This window comes from Chiloscyllium punctatum, chromosome 3 (genome assembly GCF_047496795.1).
Source record: "Chiloscyllium punctatum isolate Juve2018m chromosome 3, sChiPun1.3, whole genome shotgun sequence".
Taxonomy (NCBI): Eukaryota; Metazoa; Chordata; class Chondrichthyes; order Orectolobiformes; family Hemiscylliidae; genus Chiloscyllium; species Chiloscyllium punctatum.
In genome coordinates this window covers 58984141-58997076 of record NC_092741.1, presented here as the reverse complement: position 1 = coordinate 58997076, position 12936 = coordinate 58984141, and the positions used below count along the sequence as shown (strand labels likewise).

At 40.1% G+C, this 12936-nt stretch overlaps 1 protein-coding gene across 5 annotated transcripts in view; it reads left to right on the top strand.

The window, feature by feature from the left end:
* The first annotated feature begins 1759 nt into the window (after positions 1-1759).
* The window catches only part of mdn1 (midasin AAA ATPase 1), a 189269-nt gene continuing 178092 nt past the window's right edge, over positions 1760-12936 (top strand). For all 5 annotated transcript variants that reach the window (XM_072553757.1, XM_072553755.1, XM_072553754.1 and 2 more), the window contains exons 1-4: positions 1760-1976; positions 7900-8123; positions 10520-10744; positions 12489-12596. In XM_072553757.1, the coding sequence (XP_072409858.1) occupies positions 1878-1976; positions 7900-8123; positions 10520-10744; positions 12489-12596 (656 nt within the window). In that variant the 5' untranslated portion in view covers positions 1760-1877. The remainder of the gene's footprint in view (positions 1977-7899; positions 8124-10519; positions 10745-12488; positions 12597-12936) is intronic.

Sequence of the window (12936 nt, the reverse complement as noted above, 5' to 3'; positions counted from 1 at the left end):
GGAGAGGCTGAATAGGCTGGGGCTGTTTTCCCTGGAGCATCAGAGGCTGAGGGGGTGACCATATAGAGGTTTATAAAATCGTGAGGGGCATAGATAGGATAAATAGAGGTCTTTTCCATGGATTGGGGGAATCCAAAACTAAAGGGTTTCAGGTGAGAGGGGAAAGATATAAAAGGGCCCAAAGGGGCAACTTTTTCATGCAAATGGTAGTGCCTGTACGGAATGAGTTGACAGAGGAAGTGGTGGAGGCTGGTACAATTACAACATTTAAAAGTCATGATTTGGAGATGTTGGTGTTAGACTGGGGTGTACAAAGTTAAAAATCACACAGCATCAGGTTATAGTCCAACAGCTTTATTTGGAAGTACTAGCTTTTGGAGCACTGCACCTTCAATAGGTGGTTGTGGAGTAAGCCCTCTCTCACCCTAAGCCTATGCCCTCTCGTTCTGGACTCCCCTATCCCAGGGAAAATTGGTCTATTACCCTATTCTGGATTAGAGGTGCTGGAAAAGCACAGCAGTTCAGGCAGCATCCGAGGAGCAGTAAAATCAATGTTTCGGGCAAAAGCCCTTCATCAGGAATACAGGCAGAGAGCCTGAAGGGTGGAGAGATTTACCCTATAACCCTTTCAAGTTTCACAACATCCTTTCAATAGGAAGGAGACCAGTATTGCACACATAATTCAAAAAGTGGTCTAACCAATGTCCTGTACAGCCACAACATGATCTCCCAACTCCTATGCTCAATGCTCTGACCAATAAAGGAAGGCGAAAGTGAGGACTGTAGATGCTGGAGATCAGAGTCAAGATCAGAGTGGTGCTGGAAAAGCACAGCAGGTCAGGCAGCATCCGTGGAGCAGGAAAATCGATGTTTCAGGCAGGAGCCCTTCATCAGGAAATAAAGGAAAGCATATCAAGCGCCTTCTTGACTATCCTATCCACCTACTTTCAAGGACCACTGAACCTACACTCCAAGGTCTCTTTGTTCAGCTTCTGGAGTATTGTTGGATTTGCACTGATCCTGGCAACTGAAGTCGATTCCATCACACTCCTGACTTGCACCTTGTTGGTGGACAGTCTTTGGGAAATAGGAAGTGCAGAAATCACTGCAGGATTCCCAGCCTCTGACCTGCTCCAGGAATCACAGCAGTTCTTTGGTTGGTGTTTGTACGGTGAATAAACCAACAACACAGGTTCCTGCATAAACTTCCTGCTTCTCTGTCAGGGCGATGTAGTTCTCCAAATATTCTAAAAGTTTGCCCATTCAGCACCTCTCTTACTGCCACTTTCCATTTTGATCGTGCACTGCGCTCTGGCATGACTGTTTCAGCTCAACAAATTTGCATTTTAGATGGTATTATTCCATGTGGAAAGTCTGTTTGTTTGTAAAAAGGGATACAAATAATGAAATAGTTTTATCAAGAAAAGCAAGGAAGATTTCCTTGGTGGTCGATGTTTCAGGCAATCGGCAAAGAACGGAGTTTTTTTTTACATTTTGCAATACACAATACAAAAGGAAAGGTTATTAAAAGACGTGGTTAAAATAAAACCAGCTCTGTAGCTTTAAAAAGAGCTGCGCAATTGGAAGTCTGCATGTGTTGCAGGCTTAGAAATGTTTTGTTTGGGAGACTTAATTTTCAAGGCACATTGTACCAATCAGTGTTGCCAGAAGCAGTACGTATGTGGGAGTTGCTTTGGGGGGAGGTTATTCAGTTTTAAATGTGCATGTGCCCCGGAAGTGTTCTGCTCAGTCTCTTCCACGTGTGACTGTCCTATAGTTTGGAGCTGGTTGTGGAACATGCTGCTGCTGGCTGGATAACTTTCCTGACCATTTCCCCCGTGCACCTCGTCCTGAAACCCTCCAGCAGGGTCGCTGCTATGATGGAGGACATGGAGTTTCAGTTCTCCTCTCTGACACTCATCGCCAGGTTAAAGGACAAGAGCGGCAGCGAGTTGAACAAATACTTGACCAAGCAGGTGAGTGACTCAGTGAGTGAATCCCAGCTTGGCCCAGGACTGGAGCGTTGTGTGGTGGTGGACTTTGGGAAGGGGCATAGGACCTTCATCTGCTCCCCCTCCCCCAGTTTGTCTTAACCTGTCTCTTTTTAATCACACTTGGTGCCTTCATTCACCTGGTAAGGGTTCAGATAGATCACTCTGCAGTTGCAGCTGATTTTAATATTTAGACAAATGATTTCCAAACGAACTGTTACTGGGAAGAAAACAGTGTTGTACACTTTGCTGCAGTTCCTTCAGATGCTGCATGAGGCATACTGAAACAGATTGGATTATTGGCCTTGGATTATTTTTGGTCATTTAATCTGTGATGTGGTCTCCACAGTCAGGATCGCTGCTTAATATCTGAGCTGAGTTCTGTTGTTATTATGCCAGTGTTTTCTACTAATGCCTGAATTCTGTGAAAATTATGTGATGGTGTAGCTTGATGGCAGTCTTCACATGACAAGGCATTAAAAACATCCCAAGAATACTAAATATTCAAAGGGCAAAAATAGACTAACATAATAATTGTCACCGGAGAAAAAGTGTTCAGGAAACTAATAGGTTTCAAGGCCAGTAAATTCCCTACCCTTGATGGGTTGTATCTCAGGATGTTAAAAGGAGGAGCTACAGATAGGAAGAGATGCATTGAGAGTAATTTTCCAATAATCTTTACAATCTTTAAAAGTCCCAGAGGATTGGAAAACTTCCAAGGCAACGCCTTCATTTGAAACTGAGGAAAACAAAACTGTAACAATAGTTCAGTTAGCTTAATACCTATTATTGGAGAAATGTTAGGTCTTAGTAAATATCTTTAAATAGAATTGAGAATTTAACACTATAGGAGGAGGCAATTTGACGCATTGTATCTGAACCAGTCCTGAATGAGCTACCCAGCTAGTCCCATTCACCAGCCCTATCTCTGTAGCCAGTTAAATTCATCTTTTTCCAAATATGTGTCTAGTTCTCTTTTGAAATCTCCCAACGGAATCTCCTTCCACCACTCTCCCAGATAGACCTATTTGTAATTATGTTGACCTTATCATTGGTAGTTCTAAATATATGCTGATTTTCTGCAACTCACATATGAAACCCAGCTCACTCCAAATACAAATGTTTTGTTTCAAAAAAAACAAAAGAACTGCGGGTGCTGTAAATCAGAAAGAAGATTAGAAATTGCTGGAAAAGCTCAGCAGGTGTGGCAGCATCTGTGAAGAGAAATCAGAGTAATGTTTTGGGTCCAGTGACCCTTGGTCAGAATCAACATTTTTGGATGTAGGCTTACTCTAAATGCTGCACGGTGGCACAGTGGTTAGCACTGCTGCCTCACAGCGCCAGAGACCTGGGTTCAATTCCTGACTCAGGCGACTGACTGTGTGGAGTTTGCACATTCTCCCTGTGTCTGCGTGCGTTTCCTCCCACAGTCCAAAGATGTGCAGGTTAGGTGAATTGGTCATGCTAAATTGCTCATAGTGTTAGGTAAAGGGGTAAATGTTGGGGAATGGGTGGGTTGCGCTTCGGCTGGTCGGTGTGGACTTGTTGGGCTGAAGGGCCTGTTTCCACACTGTAAGTAAGCTAATCTAATCTAATCTACTCGCTGAGCTGGGAGGTTAATTTTCAGATGGTTCATCACCATACTATGTAAAATCTTCAGTGAGCTTCCAGGTGAAGGCATCAACATTTTTGTAGTTAATTTCTGATTTCAACTTTTCTTACTGAATTAGTAATAGATCATCATTGGAATGAAGAAAGATGAGAGATGACTTGATAGAAGTGTACAAGATGTTGAGATGCATAGATAGAGTAGACAGCCAGAGATTGTCATGGGGTGGAGTGGGGGGGAAGGAGACATAATTCTAAGGTGATTGGAGGAAGGTTTAGGGGAGATATCAGAGGGAGGTTCTTTACACAAGGAATGGTGCATGTGTGGAATGCACTGCCAGAGATGGATGTAGAGTCCGATACATTAGGGATATTTAAGCGACTCTTGGATAGGCACATGGAAGATAAAACAATGAAGGTATGTAGGTTAGTCTGATCTTTAGAGTAGGATAAAAGGCCGTCACAACATCAAGGGCTGAAGGGCTTGTATTGTTCTATGTAGTAAAAAGGATGTAATAGCACAGCATTTAGAATTACATAATATCATCAAGCAGATGATTGATTACGAAAAGTGAGGTGGAAATGATGCCAGACAAATTTGTTAAGAATTTGTAGACAAGGTAACAAGCAGGATAGATAAAAAGGAATCAGTGGATGTATTTGAGTTTCCAAAATGCATTTGATAATGTACTACACAAGTTTACTTGCTCAAATAAGAACCGATGATATTCGAAGTATTATGTTAGCGTGGTTAGATGATTGGTAACTAATAGAAGCCATGACGTGGAGGTGCTCGTATTGAACTGGGGTGGACAAAGTCAGGAGTCTCATGGATACCAGGTTATAAACCAGCAGGTTCATTTGAAATCACAAGCTTTTGGAGTGCTACTCCTTCATCAGTTGAAATACGGGGAAGGAGCAGTGCTCCAAAAGCTTACAATAAATCTGGACTGTGAACTGGTGTTGTGTGACTTCTGACTTTAACTAATAGAGGATTGGGGAAAGGGGACCATTTTCAGGACAACAATCTGCAACCAGTGAGGTGCCACAGGGATTAGTGCCGGGGCCGCAATTCCATTATATACAGTAATAATGACTTCAATAAGCGACATGAATGTACTACCACCAAATTTGCAGATCATACAAAAGTAGGTGGGAAGACAAGTGACGAAGATGACACACAGTCTACAGAAAGATACAAACAGGTTAAGTGAGTGGGCAAAACTTGGCAAATGAAATGTATTATGGTAAAATATGCTCTTTGGTGCAGTGATGAATTGGGGTGGGGGGGGTGGATGGCTTCCTGTGCATAAATCACAAAGCTACTGTGTAAATTCAGCAGGTAATGGGGAAGGAAAATTTGAATAGTAGCCTTTTATGTCTCAGGAATGGAGTAGAAAATAGGGAAGGCGTGCAAAAACCATACAAAGTATGAGTGACACCATACCTAGAATACTGTGAACAGTTTGGTCCCCTTTTAAGGAAACTATACTGGCTTTGGAGGCAATTCATAGACATTTGACTAGGTTGACTTGAGACATGAAGGGATTTTCTTATGAGGAGAGGTTGTGTAGGGCCTGTACTCATTGGACTTCAAAAGAATGAGAGGCAACCTCATTGAAACATACATTTCTTAGGGTACAGACAGAATTGGTGCCGATAGGTTGTTCCTCCTTGCGGGAGAGTCTTGGATCACAGGACATAATCTCAGAATGAGTGGTTGTCAATTAGGGCAGAATGAGAGATATTTTTCTCAGAAGGAAATGAATCTGGATTTGGTTACATCTGAAGGCTATAGCTACTGGGTTATTCAGTGTTGATATAGATTTTTTAAAATCAAGGGTAATGGAGAAAAGATAGGAAAGCCAGCTTAGGGATTTTAAGTGATCCACTGTCTCCTCGAATGGTGCAGCAATGGGCAAAATGGCCTAGCCTGCTCCGACATCTTCTGGCTTTTGGTTGAAAAATTTAAAAAAAGAATCTGGCTGTGTGATAAACTGGAATAAAATTACAATTTTTAAAAAAATGTTGAATACCTGATAATTAGCAATACTGGGAAGTGAAGTTAGTCTGGACTGGAGGAATGTGAGAAGTTGCAGTACAGTCTAAGGCTTTGTATATGTGCTGACACTCTGCAAGAGATACTCATCTAGCGTTACTTCATTTTGTTCTCTCGTGAGCAATGTCCACTTTCTCTTTTGAAAGTCATGTTAATTCTGTCTTTGTGCTACTTTGAGACATTGTTTTCTGGATCTTGACCACTTGCTACAATTTTTTTTTACAAAAGCTGTTCAACCTGTTGCCTCCAATTTTTTTTGTTTCTCCAATGATCTTAAACAGAAACAAAAGGCACTGTTGCCAATGGGAACTCTCTGTTGAGCTACTTTGTCCAGACCCTCCCAATTTGAATACCTTAACCTTTTCTCTTCTCAGGAAAAGAAGCTCAGTTTCTCTGATCTGTCTACGTAGCTGAAATCATTCATCATCTGAATCACAAGCCATTCTCTCAAATCTTTTATGTGCTGTCTTTAGGTACCAAAATGGTACCTAAATTTGTAGGTGCTTGTCTAGCTGCGTGCGAATGTTTTTATTTTTATAGGTTTATCATAATTTCCTTGTTTATGTCCTCTCCAACTCTATTTATAAAGCCAACGTCCCAATACCTTAACTGCTTTCTCAACTTGCCCCACCACCATCAATAGTTGTGCATATGTACTCCAAGAGCCTTCTGCTCCTCCTTTTTACAATTCTGTTTTGTTTTTAATATGTATATAAAATGGCTCTCCTGATTCCACTGACCAAACGTAATCAGTTTTCTGCATAAAATTCCATCTGCTACTTGTCTTTCTATTCTACCAGCCTAAATCGTCTTGAAGTCAATCGCAGTTCATTTCATGGTTCACAATATTTCCAGAATTTGTCATCTGTAAAGTTTTAACATTGTGCCCTGCATGCCCAAATCTTAGTCATTAATATAGGTCATGATGGTCAGGGTCCTAATACGAAACCCAGCAGAACCCCATGATGTAACCTCTTGCAGTCTGAAACAAAACAGTTCACGCCCATTACATGTCACTTAGCCAACTCTGCTGTCACTGTCGCTTTATTCTTAGAGTTTCATCTTTTGAGGACAAGCTTGTTCTGTGATATTTTATTCAACATATTAGCTTTAAGTCCAACCAATTATCCCATACCTCTGGGGTATTGGTGAGATGGTTTGAATGTGGTGCAGTTAACTCGGCAGTTTGGGTTCTGGCTGTGTTAGCTCATGGAGGCTTATCTTCTTTCTTTACCCCATTCTCGTGGCATAGTATCACTCCAGCTATAGCGTAACCAGCTGTGATTCCTACAGCGAGAGATGCTTGTGGTCCTTTGTGGATTGTGGATAATTCCATCAAGGATCTCTGATTCCCTTACTGTTGTATCTAGTCCTGGTATTTGCCCCATGGCAGGTGTTTGAAAGAATGCTGAGGAGAATGGAAGAGGATACATAACCTGGCATTAAAGGAAAGAGATTTGGTGGAAGTGGGACTTGGAAAATGGCATTTCAACTATACATGATTTGTTGGTGCCAGTTGGTCTGGAGGGAAGGCATAGAACAGGCATCAATATCACTTCGAGCGACTGCCGCCAGCATTACATTTGTTTTCTTTCCTGATTCCTGAGGGCTGAAGGGCAGTTAATATTATTTGTCAATAAGGGATTTTATATTTCAACTTTGTGGGGCATTGAAGGCAGTATCTTAATTTGAGGCCATTTTTAAACAAAGTCTGATTGAATTGTTGACCTGATCTCTTACATCTTTCGGATTTAAAAGCTACAAAAACATTTCTATAAAATTGTAAGATCTTTCAACATAAAACATTTTCTGAAGGTTATTAAGAATTTAAAGGGTATAAATTCTTAATAATTTTCACCATGATAAGGAAATACAAATTTGTTTACCTTTCAAAATGATAAAGGGTTTAAAATTACAGTTCTCTTGTAATCTGCACTGCGCTAATATGGTGACGTAGTCAATGTTTAACATTCTGAAAGGATAGAAGCAATAGTTTGGAATTCATAAATAGAGGGTCAGAGATATAATATTTGGAATAGAGAGCATGATAAAGTTGTTTTAGAAGCAGTGGTATTCACTTGCAGGATTGGGAGCTGAGGCAGAAAATGTATTAAAGTTTAGGTTGAATAGATGGATGATCTTCTCAAAACTACTGTCAACAAAAGTGTTGCTTGTCAAATGTTATTGGTGATATTTAAATCTACGTCATGTGATTGTGTTTTTCTTTCCCCATGAATCTAGATTTGGAACAAGCAGGATCGCCAGTGTATCCTTAATACCTTGGCTCAACTTCTGCTGGATAAAGATTGCACACTGCTAATTGGGCGCCACCTCAGACCTTTGCTATTGGACCTTCTTGAACGCAATGTTCAGGCAATTAAAGGAGCCATATTCAACCATGATCTACATGAGAGGCTGTGTGTGGCAATGAGCAAGCTTATTGATATCAGCCCTGATGTCTTTTCGTAAGTTATTACCTTTTATAAACATTGGAATTTGGAAACAGAAGATGTTGGGTTGCTGTTATACAGAATTGAATCATGTATTTTATTGCCAGGCAAATAGCTGCATTGTAGCAAATACAATTTGGGCAGGTGGAGGGAGGGGTGGGGGGTGGAAGTTTGGTGGCGGCGGTGGTCTTGGCTCAATTAACAATTTACTATTTTTTTCCCCCAAACTTTCACTTTTTTTTCCTCTGCTGATAGTGAACAGAAATTGCATACACTCCTGCTACCTTATGTTGCAACACTTATATGGCCATTCCTTGGTGTGCCACTATGTTGACTGACCTTTCAATGTTAAGGTCTTTGCTGAGTCCCTCCCTGTTTTGGGGAAATGGCCAAATGCAGATGGGATTCCAACACAATTCCTTTGCAATCTTAGCATCAGGTACTTCTTGTGGCATGTGCAAGCCCAGTGCTTGCAAAATCAAATTATTAGTCATTGGACAGGGAATGTCATTTAGATTTAGATTTTGAACACTGATTGAAATGACTGTGGGTTGGAGTTAGGTGAGTGCAGAGGTGAATGAGTGGTCAGTAATAAACCCACAAATGTTGGGTTTGATTATACCTATAATGACTTGGGGTTTTTAAAGATTAATGCTTGTGATTGGGTGTCACTGTCAAAAGGCCAGCTTTTATTACCCATCCCCGATTGCCCTTGAGAAGCTGGTGGTGAGCCATCCTGAACTTGTGTAACCATATAATGTCAAAGGTGCAAGCTCCATGAACAGTCTCCACCACCATAGATGGTGAAATTTAGCAATTGAGCTCAAAAGATGAGGCAGAAGCATTTTCTTCCAGTTTCAGCCAAATAAACCATATGGGCTGCCTCCTGAGGTGCCAACCATGGCAGATGCCAGTCTCCAGCCAGTTCAATTCACTTATGTGATATCAAGAAGCAGTTGAGTACACTGACTACACTGAATGTCATCAACTGTTACAACAAGCCAGCTGTGGTGCTAAAGGTGTAGTCCAGGCTACCTGTGCCTTCTCATTCATCTATATCCACCTGACAATAAGTTAAAACCCCCTAGTGTAACCATTTAATTTATGGAGAAAAAGGACAATGCTAATTCAGCCAATTACTGCCTCATCAGCAAGAATGGACAAGTAATTGACAGTGCAATTAAATGGCACCTACTCAGCAGTAGTCTGCTCGCTTATCTTCATTTTTGGTTTATTTTGGGTGGGAAGTGGTGAGAAACACCCATGGCTGATGTCAGGCACAGCTGAAAGGAAGGATGGTTATAATTGTTAGAAGCCACCTGAACTGGAGGAGTTCCTTGGGGTGGTGTCGTGGCCCAATGAACTTTGGCTGCTGCAGCAGGATCTGGACAACATTTTAGGTTGCACAGTGTTTTATTTAAAAAAAACTGCATTGATGACCATCTCCCCTTTTATGGTCATCCGCATTGCCAGGACTGAATCCTTCAACTTCAACACTTGAGTGGGTTTAGCATTAGCTGAAATTGATCTTGACCAACTATTGTAAATATTATGACCACAAGAGCAGGTCAGAAACTGGGAAACTGAACGAATAGCTTAGCTCTTGACTCTTCAAAGCCTGTCTTCTATCTACAAAGCACAAATCTGTAGATTTATGAAAGCAATCCTGGATAAGTGCAACACTTAAGAAGCTCAACGCTGTCCAGGAAAAAAGTAGCCCAGTTGATTAATGCCAGGGGAGAGAGGCAGACTGCATTTTAAAGTCCATAAGCGAGTGTTTTTGTTTTTTTTTCTTTTCTCTTTCCATTTTGAAATATGTTACACTGTTTCCTCCCCAAGACTCTATGAAAGTCTAATTTATAAATGAACTGCAATAAATTTTCTCTTTCACTCTCCCTCTCGTGTGTGTGTGTGTGTGTGTGTGTGTGTGAGAGAGAGAGCGAGAGCGAGCAAGGTCTCAAGAGTTCTATGCAAAAGTTTAAAAAAAATTTACAGGCAACGCTGCTTAGGGGATATTTATAGATGGGACTGTGAGTACCTTCACACGTACCACAATAAGGCTAAGCATTTGTGCTCCTGGTCAAGAGCCATTGTTCATTTGTATGAGTTAAGTAGTAACCCTGTTAGTGCACATCCAGCATAATGAGTTTCAATAACTCCTCTGTTTTCAGATCTGGCTTGGGGAACATTGCTGACCTTTCTTATTTGTGGACTGTAGAGTCAATACAATGCAAAGATATTTGATTTTCCAGGAGCAAGATATGTTAAGCTGTGTTCTAGTGGTTCTAGAGTGACTCACTATTGGAAACATCTAAGGACATTTTAGAGAATGAAAGGCCTTTTATTTTTCTGTAATAGCAGATTAGTAATTCTTATTGATAACTTGTTTATTCTGTTTTCTCTCTTGGAAGGTTTGCATTGAGATACTTCAAGGATTCTCCACCAGTGTTCCAGAGGCTTTTTCTGGAGAGTTCAGATTCCAGTGCAGTCCGATATGGTCGAAAACGCATGAAACTCCGAGACCTCATGAGTGCAGCGTATAGACTTCTGAAGGAAAACTGGATCATGTTCAGTAAATTATGGGATTGGAGTGTATGCATTCCATTGTTGAGAAGTCATGATACCTTGGTCCGCTGGTATGTATCTTGATGCACGTGACAATAATAAATCAAACACTTTTTTTATAATAGTTAACTACAGATATTAACCCATTGTGATAATTTATTTCAAACTGTTTGCATTGCTAAATAAAATGTCAATTTACTTAGTCTTCTGGCATAGAGTAAACCCCCTCTCTTAATTTTAAACTAGCAACGCAAAAGATTTATCCCATGCAGTAATCTGTGAAAATTCGAGAGGCCAGGAGCTAATTAAAATAAAAATTAACAACTTTATTTCATAAAGTATAACAGAATAATTAACTAACAACTATTTATAACTCCTTCCTCTAACCTATCTTTTACATTAAAACCCCTGATTAAGATTTACTGAAAAATTCAAATTTCAAAACCAGCTAGCTGTCGAATCTTCTCTTTATATCTTCCTCTCTCGTCTTTTCTTCTTGAGGATTTCTGTTTCACAGGTCACTGATCAGTAAAGGTACCTTTTAAGAGATTTTTTTTAGGCAGTCTGTACATGTTAGTGGCTTGGCAGTTCTCCCTCGATGGTTAGTATTTTCCCGGTCTTATACCTGCAAAGCATCAGTTTTTAATATTGTCCTTATACTAAATTCAAACCTGATCGGAGTTTGTTTCTTTTTTGGGTATAATTTAAACTGATTGGCCTAATTCAAATTTGTTTTTGTACTCTAGCTGCTGGACCAAAAAGTTACATTATATCTTGTTCAGAACACTTGGTGCTGACAGGTAGTTCTGCTAGCTTTTAACTTTCTTAAAGGTATAGAGCATCCACATTTTCATAACATTAGGCAAAATATCTTTTCAAAATCTACTACTCCTTGTTATATATACTTTTATAAAATTCAACTTAGCTGAATTAAAAACCTGGTTAAATTAACCAGTTTGCAAACACGATCCAAATAATTGGAAACTAAGGCCACTTCAAGAATTATAACTGCTTTTCTGTCATGTACATTGTAAAGGTTGGCCTTTCACAAGAGACAATGATCTTTGTAAATGTACAAGGGGCATAAAGCAAAATATTTTCTTAGAAGTACGAGACTACTTACCTGAATTGATTTGCTTAAACTTCTGTGAAATGATACAGCTGCTTTTTGCTTTTAGGGGACATCTGAGACCTCAGAGAAATCAATTTATTTCCCTTGAGGGGTTGGTTGATGTTACACCAGGTGAACTACATGTCTATGCTTGCGCTTTAAGTTTAAACTAGGGTACCTGGATGCATGTCTGGTTGCTGACTCCAGTGGATGTTTTACAACATTCCCAGTGAACAGTGAATGTGTCCTCCACTTCCTGAGTTTGGCAACAATAGGCAATCTCCCTCGTCTGATGTAAGGAAATAGAAAATAGTGAAGCTAATGCAGCTGTGCGAACACTTTCTGACACTAATGCTTGAAACTAAAAGTGGTTTACCTGAAGAATGACATTGATTTGCCAAAATCAAAGCACATGATAACCACTCTATCATCATACCTCTGTAACATCCTTTTTAATGCTTTTTAACCTCTGATGAAACAGTCTCTGTTTTGTAGCTGCTTATTTGATTGAAACTATTTTATACTTTTGGATTTGAAAATGCGTAATATTTGAGCTTTTGCGTCTGAAGTGAAGGAGGGACCATGCCTTACGCTTGCAAAACTATTTTGTCTGGTCACCAAATGATGAACCTTATTCCTGTCTGGTCCCTATGACATTTGTCTGCTGGAATACTGTACGTAAGCCATATTTCTTTTCTTTTCAGGTACACCGCTAGATGTCTTGCTGTTGTAACAAACATGAATGATGAACAAAAGAACAATTTCTTCAAGAAGATTCTCACTGCAGAAGAACTGACAACTTTTAGACTTCAGTAAGTTTGGCGCAGCGAGGTTAAATTGACTGAACTGAAGAATACATGGTCAGTTGTGTGACAGTCTGTGGTTTATTTTATTAACCTAATCCAACAAGATACACAATGAAATTGGGTCTTAGGCATTGGACAACCAACTGGGAGCAGAATGACAGCAGCTTGTATGTAATGCAGATGTGTGTTCCACAAATCGGATGTGAAAACAAGCCGAAAGATAGATTTGTTGTGTGTTAATTTGGAAACAATTTACAAATCCTTACTAGTCTCTATCTCTGGGCATTGGACTACGTCTAGAAAAAGTTTTAAAAAAACAGCGAAATTCACAGCTGACCTTGGAGGA